The following is a 23,090-nucleotide window of genomic DNA, read 5'->3' as shown; positions in this document are numbered from 1 at the left end:
CAGAAACCTGCAAAATATATTGCCTTATTTTACCAAAATCATCATCATTGAAAATAATTACAAGTAGATCATATTACCATGAATCAAGCTTTGGATTTACATAAAGTTCATAAACATCGTCTAACCAAAGTCATTAGTACAGTGATTCAGTTCTACCCTCGTATTTTCTCTCATCCTCTCTGAGACTTGGAATTAAGGTGTATGTAACGATTTGACTGATGTCTCTGCTCTGGCTCTTCTTTCTTAGGAATTATTTGGGTAGCTATGCCAGTTAAAACTTACCTAAAGCCTCAAGCCTAAAAAATAAGTCATTAACTTTTTTATGAGGTTTTCATTAGCCAATTATTATTTATTGACCATCTGATAAGTAGGATAAAAAAGTACAAAGGACTAATATGATTCACTCTACACATTTAGAACTATAAATGACTTGGGCATCTTTTTTTTGACACATTCATTAATTTTGGAGTGTCTATTTTGTGCTAGACATAAAATATGTATCCCTACAGATACAGAGATGAAAAGATAAATCTCTACTCTGAAGAAGCTTATAGTCTAGTATGGTGTCTACAAAGGAACTTGAAAGCCACTTCTTATAATAATATAAGCCTTCCCTGACACTGCTTAACTTCAGCTTGGGGAAACACCGTTCTCATGTGGTCCCATGGCATTCTGTGCTTGTTCTTATTTTAGCATTTCTCACACCGTATATTGTCTCCTGTGCTAGACTCTAGGCTACTTGAGGACGGCACAGTGTCTTATCCATTACAGAAGAAAAAGATAACTAAAACATGATCTTGGCCCTTAAATAACTTAAAATTGAGTAACGAAGACCTATATAACCAAGTAACATATATAAAGAACTACAGTATAAGTTTGTATGAAATAAGTGCCTACAAAGTGTATGCTGCAGGAGGTAGGGGGTTTGGGATGTTTTGTTTTTTTTTTTTAGAAGAGATGGCATTTGAATTGAATTTTGATAGGATTTCCATAGGTAAGGAGGGAGGGAAGAAAATCTAAGATGAGGGAAAAGCACAGAAGCAGGACAGTGCATGAGCCGTATGCGTGGGATCCAGCAAGATTATTGGGTGGGGGCTTCATTGTAACTGACCTTAAGTGCAGTAGCAAGGTGTTGGGACTATGTTCTGCAGGCAGTGGTGTGCTGACAAGGATTTCTGGGCAAAAAGGACTTGATCACTTTGTCAATAGGGTGAGTGTTGGGAAAAGAAAGATTTAGGAGAGGCAGTCTAGAGATTTCCAGTAATGTAGCAAGAGATGTTGTAGTGAAACCCAGATCAGAGGGAATAGAGCAATTTTGAAAACATTGTACAAATGGACATATCAGACCCTGATCTAGAGTAAGGGTTGAAGATTGCAATTTCACAGTCCTTTTTTCAAAGGTGATGACAGAAGCTATGACAGTGGCTAAGGTTACCCAGGAAAAGTATAGAGAATGCAAGCCAGGCAAAGGCACAGAACTTTCTGGAAAATTTATTTTTAAGGGGTAGGTAAATCTACAGATTTAGAAGATGAATAGAACTATCTTTGGAATTAAGGGATTTGCCTACAATTTAGGGCAGAGCCCCCTAGAACCAAGGTGCTCCCACCTCTAACTCGGTGCACTATTAGTTTAATGCTCTGGACCCTTGTTTAATGCGAGATTCAAAAATCCCAGCTATCACCTTTCTCATCCCTATCCATCATGGTAAGACAGACTAAACTTGAATTTTGGACACCTTTACATGAATCAAAGTGTCCTATATGCCCTATGTTTCTAGCTACTAGTAGCAAAGAGAAAATTTTGCCATTGGAAAACACAGGGCAAGCCATCCAAATGGATGCCATTTAAAATTATAATGTGTGATATGAATTGATAGTAGGCATTGTGAAAAGCCTAATTTCTACCTTATGCTTCAAAGGCAATAAGTTAATCTTGTTTATTATTAAAAGTTTTTGTATCCCTTATGTAAAAAAGAAATCTGCTACATTTTCAACACTGAACTATTTTTATTATCCACAATACCTTGTTATATACAGAAACGGAAAAATTTTGCTCAAATAAGCCAAACCAAATTTTTTCTTTACATTTTTAACAGAAGATTTTGTTATTAATGACAGTCTTCTATGGAATGTGCCAAAGGTGTGGCTTAAAACTGTTTTTAACTCTTAATTATCAATTGAAATACTTATACCTCAAAGAGGGAGCCCTGAAAAGAAAGGCTATGAAACTTTGATAAAGACCATCCTAATGAGCAAGTACATAATGGGGCCCATCCTGAGAATAGCATCATCTATTGCTGAACAACAGAACTAAATTATACACGGGTTTTATTTATTTGGCTGGCAGAGCTGAACTTTGAAATGAACTATCACCTCATAAAAAAAAAAAGAGGACCCAAATAAACAAAAACAAAGGCAAAAAAAAAGAGGAGAAATAACACCAGAAATACAAACAACTGTAAGAGAATGTTATGAAAAATTATATGCCAACAAATTGGACAACTTAGAAGATATGGATAAATTCCTAGAAACATATAATCTTCCAAATACTAAATCAGGAAGAAATAGAAAATTCGAACAAACTGATTACCAGCAATGAAATTGAATCGGTCATCAAAAAGCTCCCAACCAATGAAAGTCCAGGATCCAACGGCTTCACAGGCAAATTCTACCAAACATTTAAAGAAGAGTTAATATCTATTCTTCTCAAACTATTCCAAAAAGTACAAGAGGAAGGAAAACTTCCAAATTCATTCTATGAGACCAGTATCCCCCTGATATCAAAACCAGATAAAGACACCTCAAAAAAAGAGAACTACAGGCCAATATCTCTGATAAATATGGATGCAAAAATCCTCAACAAAATACTAGCAAACCAAATCCAACAATACATTCAAAAAATCATTCACCATGATCAAGTGGGACTTATTCCCAGGATGCAAGTGTGGTTCAATATTCTCAAATCAATCAATGTGATATATCTTATCAATAAGAGAAAGGATAGGGGTGCCTGGGTGGCTCAGTCGTTAAGCGTCTGCCTTCAGCTCGGGTCGTGGTCGCGGGGTCCTGGGATCGAGCCCCACATCGGGCTCCCTGCTCCACGGGAGGCCTGCTTCTCCCTCTCCCACTCCCCCACTTGTGTTCCTGCTCTTGCTAACTCTCTCTCTCAAGTAAATAGATAAAATCTTTTAAAAAAAAGAGAAAGGATAAAAATCATATCATTTCAATAGATGCAGAAAGAGCATTTGACAAAGTACAACATCCATTCATGATAAAATCTCTCAACAAAGTAGCTCTAGAGGGAACATACCTTAACATATTAAAGGCTTTATATGCAAAACCCACAGTGAACATCATGCTCAATGGGAAAAACCTGAGAGCTTTTCCCCTAAGGTCAGGAATAAGACAAGGATGTCTACTCTTACTGCTTTTATTCAACATAGTACTAGAAGTCCTAGCTACAGCAATCAGACAAGAAAAAGAAAGGCATCCAAATTGGTCAGGAACAAGTAAAATTTTCACTGTTTGTAGATGACATGATACTATATATAGAAAACCCTAAAGACCCCACCAAAAAACTACTAGAACTGACAAATTCAGTAAAACTGTGGGATACAAAATCAATGTACAGAAATCTGTTGCATTCCTATACACTAATAATGAAGCAGCAGAAAGTGAAATTAAGAAAACAATGTCACTTAAAATTACACCAAAACCAATAAAATATCTAGGGATAAATTTAACCAAAGAGATGAAAGACCTGTACTCTGAAAACTATAAAATGCTGATGAAAGAAATTGAAGATGGCACAAAGAAATGGAAAGACATTCCATACTTACGGATTGGGAGAATGAATAGTGTTAAAATGTCTATACTATCCAAAGAAATACACAGATTTAATGCAATCCCTCCCAAAATACCAACATTTTTCATAGAACTAGAACAAAGAATCCTAAAATTTGTATGGAATCACAGAAGACCCTGAATAGCCAAAGCAATCTTGAAAAAGAAAAACAAAACTGGAGGTATCACAATTCCAGATTTCAACTTACATTACAAAGTGGTAATAATTAAAACAGTATGGTACTGACATAAAAGTAGCCACATAGATCAATGGAACAGAATAAAAAACCCAGAAATAAACCCATAATTATATGGTCAATTAATCTTTGACAAAAGAGGAAAGAGAAAGAGTAAACAATTAGAAAAAGACAGTCTCTTCAACAAATGGTGTTGGGAAAATTGGACATATACATGCAAAATAATGAAACTAGACCACTTTTTTACACCATACACAAAAATAAACTCAAAACGGATTAAAGAACTAAATGTGACACTTGAAGCCATAAAAATCCTTGAAGAAAACATAGGCAGTAATATCTTTGACATCGACTATAGCAACATCTTTCTAGGTATATCCCCTAAGGCAAGGGAAATAAAAGGAAAAATAAACTATTGAGACAACATTAAAATAAAAAGCTGCTGCAGAGTGAAGGAAAGAATCAATAAAATTAAAAGGCAACTTATGGAATGGGAGAAGATATTGGCAAATGACATATCCGATAAAGGGTTAATATCTAAAATATATAAAGAAATTATAAAACTCAACACACAAAAAATGAATAATCCAATTAAAAATGGGCAGAAGACATGATCAGACATTTCCCCAAAGAAGGCATCCAAATAGCCAACATACACATGAAAAGATGCTGAACATCACCCATCATCAGGGAAATACAAATCAAAACTACAATGTGATATCACCTCACACCTGTCAGAATGACTTAAAACAAAAAAACAAAAAAACAAGGATTGATGAGGATGTGGAGAAAAAGGAATCCTCTTGCACAGTTGGTGGGAATGCAAACTAGTGTGGCCACTGTGGAAAAGAGTATGGAGGTTACTTAAAAGATTAAAACAGAACTACTCTATGATCCAGTAATTGGACTGCTGGGTATTTACCCCCAAAATCCAAAAACACTAATTCAAAGGGATACATGCACCTGTATGTTTATTGCAGCATTATTTACAATAGCCAAATTATAGAAATGGCCCAAGTGTCCCTCAACTGATGAATGGATAAAGAAGATGGTGGTATGTATATACAATGGAATATTATTCACCCATAAAAAAGAATGAATCTTGCCATTTGCAGTGACATGGATGGAGTTACAGAGTATAATGCTAAGCAAAATAAGTCAGAGAAAGACAAATGCCATATGATGATTTCACTCATATGTGGAATTTAAGAAACAAAACAAACAGGCAAAGGAAAAAAAAGACAAACCAAGAAACAGACTCTTACCTATAGGGAACAAACTGATGGTTACCAGAGGGGAGGTGGATGAAATATGTGATAAGGATTAAAGAGTACACTTACCACGATGGAAAAAGAAATGAACTATCACAAGCCATGATTAATGAACTGTTTATAACTGAAAAACTCTGATAAAAGTCAGTTGACAAAACGAACAGGTTCAGTAAACATACTAAAAGTTGATGGCCCATACCTAGATAATTGAGTACTTTTATCCTTAGAAAATGGATTTTAGCCATTTGAATGTGACACAGAAAATGAACCCATCAGAATTCTTATATATGGAATCATTGCCTACCCAAAAAGATCTGAAACATACTTTTGAATTGGCCAGTCATTTTCTAGTGTAGAGGTTCCAGAAAAATGATCAGGTTTTGTTTTGTTGTTTTTAATTTTTTCTATTGTTTTATTTTCCTTAGTTTACTTTGGATTTCTATTTTTTTGCTTTTCTCAGGTGTATTTCATTAAAGGATAATATACATATAGCAATGTGTTTCACAGGTATATAACTCAGTGAAGTTTCACAAATTGAATACACCCAGGTATCCAGCACCCAGATTAAGACATAGGACATCTCCAATCCTTTAGAATCCACCATCATAGTCCCTTCCAGTCAATAGGCACCCACCCTCCAAAACTGTTGGAAGATAATTATCATGGGTCTCTGATATTTCTGCACTTTTGGAAGCAGAAACACTAACTGCCTTTGTTCAGAGTATCTTTTCAAGGATATACGTGAATAGCCTTGGAAGACAGAAATGGTGTTTCCCTCCAGAGCAAAGGGCAGGTTTGCTTACAGCCTTGAAAAAGTAGAGATTGTGTCTCCTATGGAGCAAAGTACAGGTTTCCTTGCTGTTCAGTATAATAAAGATAATGTCTGCCTTCAAAGCAAAGGGCAGACATGCTTAATTCCCATTATAAAGGATTCACTTTCCTTCAGGCCAGGGTTCCTCTCCTCTAACGCAGCCCACTGTGTGTGCAGGTGTCACATGGCTTTCTTCATGCTGCAGATTAAGAATTAGGGCTCAAGAGACAGGTAGAAATACTGACACTGGCTGTTGAGCTGTAAGGTCCTTTGTCTCTGACTCAGCATCCGCTAACTAGGCAGGATAACATGCTAAGTTTGTAAGTAGGGGGTCAGATACCAGAATCTTCACTGTTCTTGGTAGTGATGACTGTTTGGACTTCTACCACCATAGATCAAGTTCACCTGTTCTTAAACTTCATATAGAAATGGAATTATATAGCACATACTCTTGAGTCTGGCTTCTTCTATCCAACATCATGTTTGTGAGATTCATTCATATTACTACATGTAGGCATAGTTCTTTATTTCTCACAGTATTCCATGGTGTGAATATTTAAAGCTTGTTTATTTTTTCAACCAGTGGTGAACATTGGGGCAGTTCCCAGTGTTAGCTAGTAGAATTGTGCTGTTAAAAACATTTCTATGCATGTCTTTGTGAATACATATATGCATTTCTGTTGGGAATATTCCCAGAGCTGGATCAGAGGGTGTGCATAGAGACTGCCAAACAGTTGTCTAAAGTATTCGTATCAGGCTACTCTTCTACCATTCTGGTTTCTCTGTGTACTTTCCACCCTTTTTATTTTCCATCTTTTTAGTTTAACTGTTTTTTCAGGCTGATATGCTTTGATTTTGCCATAATGTGTATAAATAAAGATAAATATGCCAATGGTACCCTTCCAATTTTACAGAGCAATCTCACAAGTCATTTTGCTATTTAGAAAAAGAGATACATCAATGACTAAGTTGTTACCAGGGTAAATTGTCAAGACAATCAGAGCCACAAATTTTTTGTTAGGGAATTTTTCCATGAAGACAACAATTTCTGAAGTCTTCAGCTTCTGATAAGACCAAGTTATTCAAATTGCATTTCTAAAGATAGTTTTAACAGAAACAAGGTGAAAACTGTTAAGAATATTCACAGAACTCTCCATGGTATACAGGAAAGAGATGGATATTCTTCCAAATGTTCCCAATTGAAAATAAAATCTATACTGCCAAATCTTCCCAATAAGCAGAAGCAGAGAAAGTAATAGATTTTACTAAATACTAGTGAAATTAAGGGCACAGTAGTATTGTTATGTAATAACAATGTAATGTTAATGCAGAACAGCCATGAAGGTCTCAATCCTGCAGTTGAGAGAGTGAGTTTTCAAAGGAAGGAGGGTGCAGAAAGATCAGTACACAAAGAGTAATAGGCATACCCAGTGCTGTTGCCAAGGCACAGGTCCAGCAGGAAGTGGTAGGGGATCTTGTATGGGAGTACTTCCAAGGGCAGAGGTTAACCAGATTGGAACCCTAAGGGATCCCCATTGGCTTCCTTATCTGGCAGAGTCTAACTCTATGGGCCCCTTCACACAATAGGCAGTATTCAAGTGGATTTGGTCAGAGGTCCTCTTTGATAATCTCAGCAATTGTGTCAGGCTCTGGAAGGTTGTGGTCTGAAAACCAACTGAAGAAGCTGCAGGTGACATCTCGATTCCTATGAATGGAAGACTAGAGTTCATGGCCTGGGTGCCCTATGATTGGAGTGGCAAGAGACTCCACTTGGTCGGATGATCTGACATATTCCTCGACAATCAGCTTGTTTCTGCACTGTGGGTTTCTTTGAAAGAACTAGAACTTGAAGCCCACCTTAGGGTGTCTCCAAATTGGCTATGTACCTTAACATGTCTGCTTCTTGGCCTCTAATCAGGGTGGACAGCTATCGATGGTTCCAAAAGGCACTGACCCAGAAGCTGGGGATATTCTGAACAATGCAGTTCCTCCGCTCTAGGAAGTGTTGACATACCTGACCACACTTGTGCTGTAACTGTAGTACGGCTCTGTCAGCCTGAGCATTCAGTCTCCACTTCTAGTTGGATGGCCTCCAGGGAGCTCGCGTGGGCATCCACGTTCAGGGACCAGGGACCTGCCTTGACCTTCACCTCATTTACCACCATATTTTCCTTCACCATTTCCATTTCTTTACCTCCTGGCTTCTGCTCCACCACTTCAGCCCCCTCCTCCTCATCTACTGCTCCTAGGAAGATGGCACACCCTCAGTCTTTATTTCCTTGGCCTTTGCCCGTCATCACTTCAGACCCCAGCCTCCCTGAGCCCTGGATTTCTAGGCCCTTGTTCCCAACGGGGCCATGTGGCTCTTCACACTGAAAGCCATTTTTTTCAGGCTGCTAGCAATTGCCCAGAGGCTGCTTCCAGGCTCTCCATGGGTCAGTCTCATGACCGTCTGTTTCCATAACCTCTGTCATCCTTCTTATTTGCTTGTCAGTGTGTGGTGGTATCACATGGTGGTTTTAAGTTGCATTTACCTAATGTGTAACAAAGTGAAAACCTTTTCATGTGTTTTGGGGCCATTTTGATATCCTCTTTATGAAGTGTCTGAGTCTTCTCTCCATTTTTCTATTGAGTATTCCATATTTTTCTTATTGATTTGTAGGAATCCTTTACAAGTGCTAGATGCAAATCTGTTTTCAGAAAGGTGTCTTGCAAATATCGTCTCCCTTTCTGAGTTGCTTTTCTCTATATTAAGGATGTCTTTGGATGAACAAAAGTTGTAAATTGTAATGTATTCCGATTTATCATTTTCCCCTTTAGATTAGGGCTCTTTGTGCTGTTTAAGAAATCTTCCCTCTCTAAGATCTTTCACTTTTATAACTACAATCGATCTGAAATTGGCTTTTGCGAATGGTATGAGAGGAGTCAAGATTTGTTTTTTCCATATGACTATTGAATTGACCAGACACCGTCTATTGAAAAGACCATCACTTCCCCATGCATTAAATGTTTCCATCAAAAGTGGCATGTGGCATATGTCATTGGCCAGAGCCAGTCAGATGGCCTTGCCTAGCTTCAAAAGGTCAGGTAACTGTTACTGTCCCCTGAGCCCGGACGAAGGAAACTAGAAGTACTGGTGAGCACTATACCACTCATCAAAGAGTATAACTTGAGTAATGTGTAAAAGACCAGCAGAGTTAGGCCAAAGAAAGTAGAGAAAAGGTAATGAGGAATGTAAGAAGAGAAAAATGAATGACAATAGAGTATCAACCAAAGATTAACAGTAAAAGGAGAGAGAATAAGTTAACAGTACTTGGAATGAAATATATAATCATAAGTTAGATCTTTAGTAGTGATCTAAAGAAATATGAGAGAGCATGTTGGACAACTTTTATGCCAGTGCATTTTCAAACCAGGATGAAATATATTCATGGCATGTATAACTTATTCACACTGAAATGCAGTACAAAACCTAAATAGACATAGAAACAATAAATAAATTGAATCAAGAGTTTGGAAAGAATCTTACCACAAAAACAGCATGAGGCTGAAATGGTCTTGAGACAAATACTACCATACCTTTAAGGAATATTTAACCTACTAAACATTAAATATTTATTGTGTACCTGTGGTATACCTGGCACTCTTCTAGGCCCTTAGGATATACTGGTAAATAGAACAAAGATTTCTTCCCTCTTGGAGTTTGTAACAGAGGAGAAAAACAATGAATAACAAGTAAACAGTAAATCATACCAGAAAGTGATGAATGCTAAGGAAAAGGAACAGTAAGAGTTGAATAAGGGGATTGAGGGTTCTGGGGTTGGGAGTGGGGAGTAGTAGTTTTAAATAGGGTGGTCAGAGGAAGCCTCATTGAAAAGGTAAGATTTTGGCAAAGATTCAAAGATGAGAGAGTTAGCTAGTGGATAATCTAGAGAAGAGCATTCTAGGAAGAGAGAAGAGCTAAGCAGAGGCCCTAAGACGGGAGCATGCCTAGGGTGTTCGAGAAATAACAAGGAGATCAGTGTGATTGGAGCAGACTGAATGAGAGAGGCCAGATCAAGTAGGGTCTAATATAATACTATAAGATGTTTGGTTTCTGCTCTTAGTGAAATGGAAAGCCATTTCAGGATTTTGAACAGAGAACTCAGAATCCGACTTAGGTTTTGCATGGATCGCTGTGGCTCTTGCATGAGGAATAGATTGGATGGGGGCAGTAGTAGATGTAGGGAGATCTTTTAGAAGGCTATCAAAGTAATCCAGGTGAAAGAAATTTCCCAGATCAAATGGTAGCAAGGGAGGTGGATGGTAGATGCAGTATAATGGTATAGGGAAATGAATTGGATAGGGGAAATAAGAAAAAGAAAGAAGTCAAGGATGATTCCATGGATTTTGACCTCAGTAGCTGGTAAGATGGAATTGCCAGAAGCAGAGAGGGGAAGGTCATGGTGGAGCAAATCTCCACAGGAGAATCAGAAGTTTGCTTTTGGATGAGTTAAATTTAAAATCACTGTTGAACAACAGAGTTGAGATAGTAGGCATTAGGAATTTGGAGCTCACAAGAGGTCTGGGACAGGGCTACATATTTGGGAATAATCAGCATACATGATATTTAAAGCCATAGAGCTGGATGAAATCACCAAGGATGTGAGTATTGATAGTCTAAGCCCTGGGGCCTCCAAAATTACACAGTCAAGGAGAAGAAGACTAAGGAGAGATCAGTGAGGTAGGAGGGAATATGAGAGTGTGCAGTGTGCTGGCAGCCAGAGGTATAAAGGAAAGTGTTCAGCTGTGTGACATGGTGCTGACAGGTCAAGTAAAATGAAGTCTGAGAACTGACCATTGAATTTTACAACAAAAAGAGTCACTGGTGACTTAGTAAGGGCACTTTCAGTGGAATAGTGGTGGTTAGAATGGGTTTTAAAAGGAATTAGAGGAAAGAAATTGGAGACAGTGAATATTGACAATCCTTTTGAGGAATTTGCTCCAAAAGGAAATAGAGAAATGGGGTCATCACTTGACAAGAACAGTTTTGGAAGAGTGGGAGGGTGACAGCTTAGCTATAATGGGTTTAAGAGGAAATGGGAAGGGAGAGAGTGAAAGCAGCAAGAATACATGACTCTTGGGGAGTTTTGCTTTAGAGAAGTGGGATGATGGCTGGTGGAGAAAGTTGGTCAAAGAAAATGTTTTTAAAATGGGACAAAAAGAAGTATGTGTACATGCTGATGTCAGTGATTTAGTAGGGAGCAAAAATTAATGATGTAGGGGAGAGGAAGGAGAATCAGTGGATAGATGTCCTTGAATAGATAAGAGCAGATGGAATCTGGTACCTAAGTGGAGGAGGAGGCTGTCTATAGGAGCATGACAAGTTCACCCATGGGAACCAGCAGGAAGGCAAAGGATGAGGGTGTGTACGCTGGGCAGTGGGTAGAAGTGGTGGGATCTATGAAATTCTCTTCTGGTTGTTTCAGTGTTGCCAGTCAAGTTTGGAAAGCAAGATTATCAATTGAGTGCAGATGAGGCAAGAGGCAGTGGGACTCTGAGGAGAGAGCATCAAGGTCATGAATTTAAAGTGAGGCCCATCAGCCTGCTTGTGAATTTTTCTTCAGCCACATTCAGTGTACAGGCGCAGCATGAGTAAGCAGAGTTAGATTTAGAGCTGAAGCAAGAAGGGCAAGAGAATGATGACAAAAATTGATCTTAGAATTTAAGCCTGGAGGAGTGGAGGACATACAGGGATGAGGGGCAGTGAAACGGTGGCCTGATCAATACAGTGGAAGACCCAGGGAACTGAAGATCCCTGGGGCTAAGTACCAGAGTGAGCTAGAAGGATGCCGTAGTGTTCTGGGAGGGGACTGCAAGGGATTGGTCAGAATCCTCATCCTTCCAAGTGGGGCTTGGATGAGGCCGACTGAGGGTGAGGCCATTCCAGGGGAGGAGGTCAATGAACCAGGAGGCCAGCGTGGGAAGGATCGCTGATGTGTATATTAAAATCACAGAACGGTAAGATCAGAGAGCAGTGAGAAGGAGCCAGGAGCTAAAATCATTAAGAAATGAGGGGAATGAAGTTGGAGTGGCATGAATGCAGGACATTAGGTGATCTAAACTGATGACGGATTTAAAGCTGGGTCTGTATTCCAGCACCAAGGTTAATTATATAGCAATGCCACCTTTGGCTGAAATCAGTGGGAAAGCAGACACCTTTAGAATTGCAATGTCACAGACCCTGTATTTTACTATTTTTCTTTTTCTCGAAGTGCCTAGAGGAAGGTTACACATACATTAGCTGATCAAAAATAAGGAATGTTTATGTTATTTTTTTTTAATTGGAAAGTGAGCAGTGATCATACTGAGTTTAGTTTGAAATGTAATTTTCTCTTGGGGTCTCTCATTCTGCTTGTGTCCTAGAGGAGATGGACTAGAAACTACTGAAAAGAACAAAATAGGATTTTAAGTTGGGACTTGAAACATTCTGGCTATATACCTACATACATATATATATACACACACACATATATAATTTTTTTTAGGAAGGGGAATAAAGAGAGATAATACAAAATATCTGAACCATCTAGTCAACCAGAGACAGAGGTGTGACAAGAGAGGAAGAGGGAACGGGGAGGGATAGAAAGAAAAAAAGGGAAGGAAGAAAAGAAGAAAAATGAGGAAAGAAGGAAGGATGGCTTTTCAGGAGTACAGTGTGACCACAGTTCTGCACACCGTAGAATTGTGAGTGTTTGACTTCCCTGGGAAACAGGGAAAACATGCTCTTTTAACGGATAAACTTAAGATGAATGAAGAGAGCCTGTGAATTGTATAATCTTCTTTCCCTTGGACTCTTCAAATCTCAATGAGCAGTTGGTCCTTGTTTTGAAAAGGATCTCTCACTCTTGACTGAATTCTTCAAACAAGTGTGTTTGTCCACTGATCTGGCAGAGCCGTGGTTCCTTGGGCTAGGCCATCCAGCATAGAACGCTGAGGGCCTCAGTACTGTGTTACTTGCTTAAGACTGGAAAGAATGTTGGGTAGAGGAGGGGGGAGCTGCACACTTTGTTCATTTCCTCAGTTTCCCATAGAAAGCGCATGAAACTGTGTTTGCAGAGGGAATGGTGAGAAAGAGGCTTTGCGTGATTAACCAAGTAGCTTTACAGGGAGCAGTTATCTCTCTGTGGCCTCTTAGAAAAAGTATATAAATAGAGAGAAGTGGAGTGAAAATATTTTAGTTACCAGAGTGTGGGTAATGATTTACTCTGGGAAAGTCAATAATTGTGATTTAATGATTTTCTAGTAATGCAGCACTCAGAGAGAGCAAATACTCATGACGGTGCCTGATGGATCTGGGAGAGGCTGAAGGTCTGTGTCGGGGGCTGGCCTGGCAGACCAGCCCCAGGGTGGCAGAGCCAGATGGCAGGGGTGACAGAGGTCAGCCCAGGGGTCTACAGAGCCATTAGAAAGATGGAAAAATACAGTATAAAACATGACATAGAAAATGTTTGTAATATGTAAATGTTAAATGTAATCATTCTAACCTGATTGAGATAAAAGTAATGATTAAAAATGATACTATAGCAAATCAAAATTTATTTATGAAAATGAAATATTGTGGGATCTTTTAAAAAAAATAACGTGACTTTAAAAAACAAAGTGCATCAATGGTGCCATCATTGCAAGAGCATATTTTTTGAGCCAATACTGCCAATTGCTTTAAAGACTCTTTTAGACCCTATACTAGTTACAGAATGGTGGACAGAATGTTGTTCTAATGCCTGGTGCTTTCTTCTCAGCTGTCATTTTTAAATAATCTCTTAACATCTTTTTTTCTCTAGAAACAGCAATATTTTTGTTTTGGTGCATTATGTCCTCACTGAACCCTCTGAGCTAGGTACTATCATTAGCCCCATTTTACAGATATGAAACTGAGGTGCAGAAATAATAAGTAATTTGCTCACAGACACATAGTAAATGGCAAAGTCAAGATAGGAATCCAGGCAGTCAGAACCCCCAGCTCTTCCTCTTAAACACTGCGGCACACTCTGAGCCTTTCTCTGCCTCACTTTTCTCCTGGTGGTTGTGGTGATTAAATAAGATACGGAGCTCAGGCAGGGGAGGCATTGGTTCTGTCGTTATCTGTTTCCGTATTGTTTGATTTGTTGTAACAAACACGAATTATTCATGTATTTTTGTAATTAAGAAAAAAAAATGAGGCCGCCTGGGTGGCTCAGTGGGTTGAGCGTCTGACTTGATTTCGGCTCAGGTCATGATCTCAGGGTTGTGAGATTGAGCCCCCTATTGGCTCCTTGCTGGGCGTGTAGCCTGCTTGAGATTCTCTCTCTACTTCTCCTCCTGTCCCTCCCCACCTCTCTCCCTCATAAATAAATAAATAAGTAATAAATAAGTAAATAAATAAATTCTAAGGCCTATAAGACTCCCTGGCATAGAGAGGCACCTGATAAAGTTGTTGTTATTACATCTGAAAGTAAAGTTCTAGAGTTTCCACTTGACCTAGGAGGGATTTATGAGCTCTAGAAGCTTGGTTGTGAAGGGAAGAAATAAGATAGGGCAATAGGCAGAGAAGAATTCGGGTTAGAGGTTTCTATTTTCCAATGAGAAGGGCTTGTATTTGCTGAAGTGAGGGGTGGGAAAAGGGGGAGGGAGAGCAAATTGGTTAAGTGAGTATGAGAACTAATGGAGTTAAGTCCCAAGGAATAGGGAGAGAGGGATAGTCCTAGAATCTTGGATAAAATAACTTACCTTGAAAAAGGTTAACATGACTTACCCGTTAGTAGATAAGGCCCATTTTTTTGAGCTCATCGAGGTAACAAAAATAACAAGATCATTTTGGAAAATGAGAAGGGGATGAAAAGAACTCTATGGTTTTATTTATCTGCCTGGTTCTGGGCAATGTGGGAATAGGTTTTCTGAAGAGGAGCCAACAGTTTATTTTTCCATTTGTGGGTTACGATGGTAAAATGATTGTCGGCAAAACAACATCTTTTCAAGTGTCTTCCCTTGGTGTAGGTCGGGGGGCAAGAAGAGGAGGTATTTCTGCAGCTGGGAGCAAAGTTCAGAACTGTCTTCCTGGAATGGGCTCTCATTTCAGAGTCTAAAATAGATTTGAAATACTGTGCTATTTGGGAATTGGAGCCTATTCCTTCTAAGCACATCTGTTGGTAGCTGTTGAAATTCAAATAAATTCAAATAAGGTCCAAGGAATGCTCATATTACACTTATCGATTTCAAGGAGCATTTAAAAAACACATCCAGAAAACCTACTCTAGTCACTGACGGTACCGAGGACACAAAGCCTGGATTTTCTGCCAGCCATAGTTATTCTGAGCCCAAGCCACAACATTGAATTTCTTTAAAATGCCCCTTTCTCCCTACCTGAACTTTTCAACTGAGATTCATTTTTATTTTCAAAAGTTTAAATATGAACTGCATCACAAAGTCGTGTATTTTGATTTTGATCATTCTGCAGCCTTCACTAGGTGAAATGAGGTTGTTGGACTATTAAAGTCAGAAAGCCAGGATTGAACACATGCATTTTCCCCTGTCTTTTCTCCAGTTTTAGTAAATGAAAATTTTCATTTCAGTGTTAGAATTAAGGGAACTTGGTATATCTATTTATTTATACACAATTCCATTTTAGAAAGAAATCAGGGCATCTCTAAAAAGGCAAAGACAGGGGGCACCTAGATGGCTCAGTTGGTTAGGCATCTGACTTTGGCTCAGGACATGATCTCAGGGTCCTGGTATCAGTCCTGCATCGGGCTCCCCATCAGCGATCAGCAGGGAGTCTATTTGTCCCTCTCCCTCTGCCCCCCCCAAATTGTGCTTGTGCGTGCGCGTGCGCGCACACACACACACACACACACACACTCACTCTCTCTCTCTCTCTCTCAAATAAATAAAATATATTTTTAAAAAAGGCAAAGACAGGACAGAAAAATACAGAGAGTTCTCTTTTTCATTAAGCCATGACTCTCTGTAAGGAAATGTGATCTACCAAATATATTGGAAGAAATAGAAGGACCATTTTAAGGTTGTGAGTTTTTCTTTTTTTCTTAGTAGTTGAAATTTTGACTAGAATTTCAAGTAGCATATTCATATGTCATCACCTGAAAGTTTAATGTTAGAAGTAGATACCACACCAAGTACATTACATGAATTATCTCCTTTAGTTTAAACCTCATAATTACCCACCCTATGGAGTATTGTTATTTCCATCTTATAAATGAAGGTATCCAAGGATTAAAAATAAGCAGTTCGCTCAAAGTCACACAACTGAGTCAGAATTCAAACCCATGTCTGTTATTCCTGGTTATTAACTCCTAATCTAAATTATGTCTGTTATATGGAATGCGGTAAAGGAGAAGATGAAGGACCATAAAAAGAAATCAAAATGTATGAGGAGTTGTAAGACATAAATTCACATGTAAAAAATGAAGACATTTGTCTAAATTCAGGCAAACTTTTAAAACAAGTATTATGGTAAAAATAAAGCATCGGGGGCACCTGGGTGGCTCAGTCGTTAAGCGTCTGCCTTCGCCTCAGGTCGTGATCCCAGGGTCCTGGGATCGAGCCCCACATCGGGCTCCCTGCTCCACGGGAAGCCTGCTTCTCCCTCTCCCACTCCCTCTGCTGTGTTCCCTCTCTCGCTGTGTCTCTCTCTGTCAAATAAATAAATAAAATCTTTAAAAAAAATAAATAAAGCATCAGGAAGGGGTAAGACAAACAGGATACCAACAGCTCAGAACAAGGCTCCATAGACAAAGGTGTGGCAAAAATCGCATATGCTTGTTTCTCAAGGTGTGTTCCTTGCATTTTCCAGCACCTTTTGGAAACATGAGTGGTCTCTGTAAGGTCCTGGCACAGTGAAAGATCCTTCCCCTAGGAAAGCTAGTAACTTGCCATTTGACACTGATATTCCTATTTTCTTTCAACTCTTTACTTTCATCTAAAATACCGTAGGTGGGGGCGCCTGGGTGGCTCAGTCGTTAAGCGTCTGCCTTCAGCTCAGGTCATGATCCCAGGGTCCTAGGATTTAGCCCCATGTCAGGCTTCCTGCTCTGCGGGGAGTCTGCTGCTCCCTCTCCCCTTCCTCTCTTCCATGCTCGCTCGCTCTCAAATCAATAAATAAAATCTTTAAAAAAATTATAAAATACCATAGGTGCTTAAAAATACCATAGGTGTTAGAGTCTATAATGTTCAACAACTAGTATTGTCCAACAGCGAGTATAGCTGGTTCCTCCTTCCTCCTCAGATTTATATACAGAAAAAATAGTATCCATGATTCCACTATTCCATGTCAGTAGTGACTTTCACTTTTGTCTTCAGTATGCGCAGTAAGTGGAATTATTACTGGGCTCCCCTCCACCATTCAATAAGAACAAATTTTTCCAGTTTTTATAATTATAACTCTAATGCTGATGTGATAGTCTATTCAGTTGATATAGTACAGTTATATTGGGCATTTTGCTTGTTTCCAGTTTTTGCTGTTTTAAATAGCCTTCTAATATTAGTTATATATTATATAAATATAATACAAATATATATTTGAGTATATATTTTATTATATACTTATTAATATATATAATTCACATACATTTCTTCATAATTGAATTGTATGTTTATATCCTTTGACCATTTATCTCTTGAGGTTTTAATATTTTTGAAGGTTTGAATAAATTCTATATTATATATACCAACTTTTTTTATCATAATACAAATATTCCCCAGTTTTTTGTTTTTTTATTTTTGTTAGTTTTTAATGTTACAGTCATTTTCTTGCTTGGTTTTTTGGAGCCATTTTTTTCCTTTATGATTTCCATTATTGCTATAAGCTTTTCAGAGATATATCCCTCTGAAGATTTCATAAATATTTGATTATTTCTCCTTGCTTTGCTAAGGGTTAAAGTAAATATTTAACTCTTTAATCCTCTAGGGGCTTACTCTGGTATGTGGTATGAAAGCCGATTCAAATCATGTTTGGTTTTGTGTTTGTTAGCCAGTTATCCTGGGAATTATTAAAGTATAGTTAGGCAATTATTAAATAACTATTACTTCCCCTAATTTTATGATATTTGTAAATTAATTTCTCTGTTCCATACTGCCTTATTTATTCATGTATTTATTTTTAAAGATTTATTTACTTACTTTAGAGAGAGAGCACAAGGTAGGGAAGGGTAGAGAGGGAGAGGGAGAGAATCTCAAGTATACTCCGTGCTGAGTGTGGAGCCTGACATGGGGCTCAATCCCATGACACTGAGATCGTGACTTGAGCTGGAACCAAGAGTCAGCTGCTTAACCGACTGAGCCATTCAGGCACCTCTTATTTTAGTAATTAATATGTTCTGTTTTAGGATTTCCTAGGAAGTAGATCACCATTATACTCATGGTTTCTTTGTTAGCATGGAACTTTAATATTTAACAAATAGTAAATAACTGTACTTGCTGAAATCTGTTTTCCTATATGATAACATAGTATATATCTTTACATATGGCTCATAAAATTCTTTGTCATTTTCTTTATAAATATTATAGACAATTCGAAGTTTATCCTCCCTCTTGCTTTGTTTCACTTAGCCATTTTGAATGGAATTTCTTCCTTTTTTATTATATTACTAAGCTGGTACTTACCATCATAAAAAAAGCTCCTAGTTATGGTAATTTCATTATAAAGCCAGTCACTTCGATAAACGCATATAGGCTAATAAATTGAAACAGATTCTTAGGATTTCTAGACCTGCAGTCACCCTTTAAAACATCACATTTCAGTGGCACTGAGTACCCACTAAATGGAGTCGCCATTATTTGCATATTGAAAAGAGCATTGGGCTGGAGAGTCAGGAAATTTGAATCCTACTTTCATATCCTCAACTGAGAAAGGCATCTATGAAGCACCTTGTCTGGGTAGGCACCCTGCTAGGCATTTGACATAGGCCATCTGGCCTAAGGCTTAGAATAATCCTACAGAGTATACATACATCTTTAAATACCATAAACAAGGAAAGTAAAGTTGAGCGAATATAGTAGGCCAAGGCTGGCCCACGCTAGGCACAGGGAAGCAGTAAGAAATGGAATACCCAAGTGCCCAACTGTGGCAGTCTGGGGGTCCACAGCCTGGCGTTCATGACCTGGCAGGTTTATCACTCCCTGGGGGCTGCAGTGACCAGTAAACTTCAGCCAAGGGTCTGTGAGGAAGGCGGGAGGCATGGAGAAGCTGCATCAGCTCACTTTCATCCTTATCTTGTACATACACTTTACACTTCCTGCCTTTGGGTCATGGTAAGTCTGTGTGAAACTGTCCTGAAGGAAGTCTGTGTTCCCATGCTCATCAGTCTTCCAACCCAAGTCAGCCCTTTGAGGTCTGGCATAACTCAGTGGGTTAAAGAATTTGTCCCAAATCATATGAATAATGATGGAGTAAGTGGCTTGCTCAACAGCCAGTGGTTTCTCCATTCTCCCAGTGATGTCTACACCAGTGATATGGTTCAGGCCGTTCATCTCACCTCTCAGTACTGTGATTTCCTCATCTGTCCAACAAAAGAGTCCAATAAATGGTCCAGTTCTGACAGGCTGGACAACTCTGCTATTAAATACACATTACATACTTCTTTTCTTCAAGACTGCAAATTTCTCAAAGTCAGAGACTGTACTTTCCACAATCTCGAATCACTCCTATTGCTTTGCATATAACAAGCGTCCAGTGAATATTGATGCAGAATGAATGAATGATTACTCAATCAAAGAAAATAGTCTTAGTGCTCTTCTCACAAGACATTTGCAATGCTAGGACACAAGGAACGCCTACGATATTTCACGTTTCAACTGTGGAGTCTTATAAAGACTGCATTGGTCATGAGCCTTTTCACGGGAAGATGCTTACTTAGCAAGGGTCAGCTTGTTTTCATCTGAAAAGAACAAAGAATGGAGCTTAGGGAAGCAGGAGGCCTAGGAAGGATCAAGGTGGGAGCTGTGGTAGATAGACTTTTCTCTAATAAAGCTGTTTGGGCTCTTTCTAGCTCTGTGCTGCTAGGACAGCGACAATACGAAAAAACTGTGACTCTTCAGGTTTAACAAAACTAAAGCCTGTCCAAACCCAATCTTGAGTAAATGACAAACTATGGGGAGCGTGCCTTAACATCTCCATTTGGGCATGCACTAGGAACTACTACGTCTTAAGTTCCCATCTATAATTGAAACACACAATGTGTTCAATGCACCCTCAGAAGATAGAATTCAATCACTTCTGCATTATTTAATATTCTCTTTTTATGCCCCCCAAATCCAAAGGAAATATACAGCCCTCGGAAGGCATAGCGTCTGTGGATTTTCTAATTACTGGTTTTAAACTTAAAATCTCACTGAAGTCTCTAGTTAACATTTCTATACCTTCATGTCTGAAACCTTCTGAGCAGATATCCCAACCACCCTCCTGCTCCTTTGACCACCCCCAGCCAAAGAGGGTAGGGGGGAACACCTGCATGGCCACTAGTTAACAAAATTTATTTTTGGAATAAAAACAGCAATTTGCAGCACGCACAAGTGGCTGGCTTTGTCTCCTGAGCTTCACAAAAACCAGCATCATAGTGAGACAATACAATTATTGTTCTCCGAAACTAAAAGACCTATCTGGGGGAAAATAAGCATTTTTTGTTGAAAATTACTTAGCATATCAAACAATTTTTAACTGGGTTTTTATAAAAAAGGAAGCCTAGGGAGGAAAAGCCATAATGAATCAAACTGTTTTTTAATGAGCTACAGTATTTGCAGGAAAAGAAAATATTACATAAACCAAGAAGAGCTTGCCTAACATGGTTATAAAGGAGAAGGATGAGAACCACAGCAACATGTTAGTGCTGCCCCGGTAAAGACCAACACTGGTGGTTTCCTTATCTTTTATTTATTTATTTATTTATTTTAAAAAATTTATTTATTTTTTTATTATTAGGTTATGTTAATCACCATACATTACATCAGTTTTTGATGTACTGTTCCATGATTCATTGTTTGCGTATAACACCCAGTGCTCCATGCAGTACGTGCCCTCTTTAATACCCATCACTGGACTAACTGATCCCCCCACCCCCCACCCCTCTAGAACCCTCAGTTTGTTTCTCAGAGTCCATAGTGTCTCATGGTTCATCTCCACCTACGATTTCCCCTCCTTCATTCTTCCCTTCCTGCTATCTTCTTCTTTTTTTTTTAACATATGATGTATTATTTGTTTCAGAGGTACAAGTCTGTGATTCAACAGTCTTACACAATTCACAGCACTCACCATAGCACATACCCTCCTCCCCAGTGTCTATCACCCAGCCACCCCATCCCTCCTATCCCCCACCACTCCAGCAACCCTCAGTTTGTTTCCTGAGATTAAGAATTCCTCATATCAGTGAGAACATATGATACATGTCTTTCTCTGATTGACTTATTTCGCTCAGCATAACATCCTCCAGTTCCATCCATGTCGTTGCAAATGGCAAGATCTCATTCCTTTTGATGGCTGCATAATATTCCATTGTGTATATGTGTGTGTGTGTGTGTGTGTGTGTGTGTATATCACATCTTCTTTATCCATTCATCTGTTGATGGACATCTTGGCTCTTTCCATAGTTTGGCTATTGTGGACATTGCTGCTATAAACATCGGGGTGCACATACCCCTTCGGATCCCTACATTTGTATCTTTGGGGTAAATACCCAGTAGTGCAATTGCTGGATTGTATGGTAGCTCTATTTTCACCTTTTTGAGGAACCTCCACACTGTTTTCCAGAGTGGCTGCACTAGCTTGCATTCCCACCAACAGTGTAGGAGGGTTCCCCTTTCTCCGCATCCCTGCCAACATCTGTCGTTTCCTGACTTGTTAATTTTAGCCATTCTGACTGGTGTGAGGTGGTATCTCATTGAGGTTTTGATTTGGATTTCTCTGGTGCCGAGCGATGTTGAGCACTTTTTCATGTGTCTGTTGGCAATTTGGATGTCTTCTTTGGAGAAATGTCTGTTCATGTCTTCTGCCCATTTCTTGATTGGATAATTTGTTCTTTGGGTGTTGAATTTGATAAGTTCTTTATAGATTTTGGATACTAGCCCTTTATCTGATATGTCATTTGCAAATATCTTCTCCCATTTTGTCAGTTGTATTTTGGTTTTGTTGACTGTTTCTTCTGCTGTGCAAAAGCTTTTTATCTTGATGAAGTCCCAATAGTTCATTTTCGCCCTTGCTTCCCTTGCCTTTGGCGAAGTTTCTAGGAAGAAGTTGCTGCGGCTGAGGTCGAAGAGGTTGCTGCCTGTGTTCTCCTTTAGGATTTTGATGGACTCCTGTCTCACATTTAGGTCTTTCAAACATTTTGAGTCTATTTTTGTGTGTGGTGTAAGGAAATGGTCCAGTTTCATTCTTCTGCATGTGGCTGTCCAATTTTCTCAACACCATTTGTTGAAGAAACTGTCTTTTCTCTGTTGGACATTCTTTCCTGCTTTGTCGAAGATGAGTTGACCATAGCGTTGAGGGTCCATTGCTGGGCTCTCTATTCTGTTCCATTGATCTATGTGTCTGTTTTTGTGCAAGTACCATACTGTCTTGATGATGACAGCTTTGTAATAGAGCTGGAAGCCCAGAATTGTGATGCCACCAACTTTGCTTTTCTTTTTCAACATTCCTCTGGCTATTCAGGGTCTTTTCTGGTTCCATACAAATTTTAGGATTATTTGTTCCATTTCTTTGAAAAAAGTGGATGGTATTTTGATAGGGGTTGCATTGAATGTGTAGATTGCTCTAGGTAGCATTGACATCTTCACAATATTTGTTCTTCTAATCCATGAGCATGGAACGTTTTTCCATTTCTTTGTGTCTTCCTCAATTTCTTTCATGAGTATTTTATAGTTTTCTGAGTACAGATTCTTTGCCTCTTTGGTTAGATTTATTCCTAGGTACCTTATGGTTCTGGGTGCAATTGTAAATGGGATCAA

The 23,090-nt window shown here is 38.8% G+C and overlaps 2 protein-coding genes across 4 annotated transcripts in view; one reads left to right on the top strand and one right to left on the bottom strand.

Annotated features, from left to right (window-relative positions):
• ACYP2 (acylphosphatase 2) overlaps positions 1-23,090 on the top strand; it is a 161,674-nt gene that overhangs the window by 104,377 nt on the left and 34,207 nt on the right. The gene's annotated exons all lie outside the window — the stretch shown is intronic.
• TSPYL6 (TSPY like 6) lies at positions 5,367-19,625 on the bottom strand. Its single transcript, XM_032411169.1, is given in 5 exon segments — positions 5,367-7,646; positions 7,649-7,992; positions 7,994-8,188; positions 8,190-8,385; positions 19,379-19,625. Coding segments are annotated over 5 exon segments (1,002 nt in total). The 3' UTR covers positions 5,367-7,626.

The sequence above is a fragment of the Phoca vitulina genome, unplaced genomic scaffold, assembly GCF_004348235.1.
Source record: "Phoca vitulina isolate PV1807 unplaced genomic scaffold, GSC_HSeal_1.0 scaffold12, whole genome shotgun sequence".
Lineage (NCBI taxonomy): Eukaryota > Metazoa > Chordata > Mammalia > Carnivora > Phocidae > Phoca > Phoca vitulina.
Note: the sequence above shows the minus strand (reverse complement) of the source record. Positions and strands in the feature narration are given on the sequence as shown.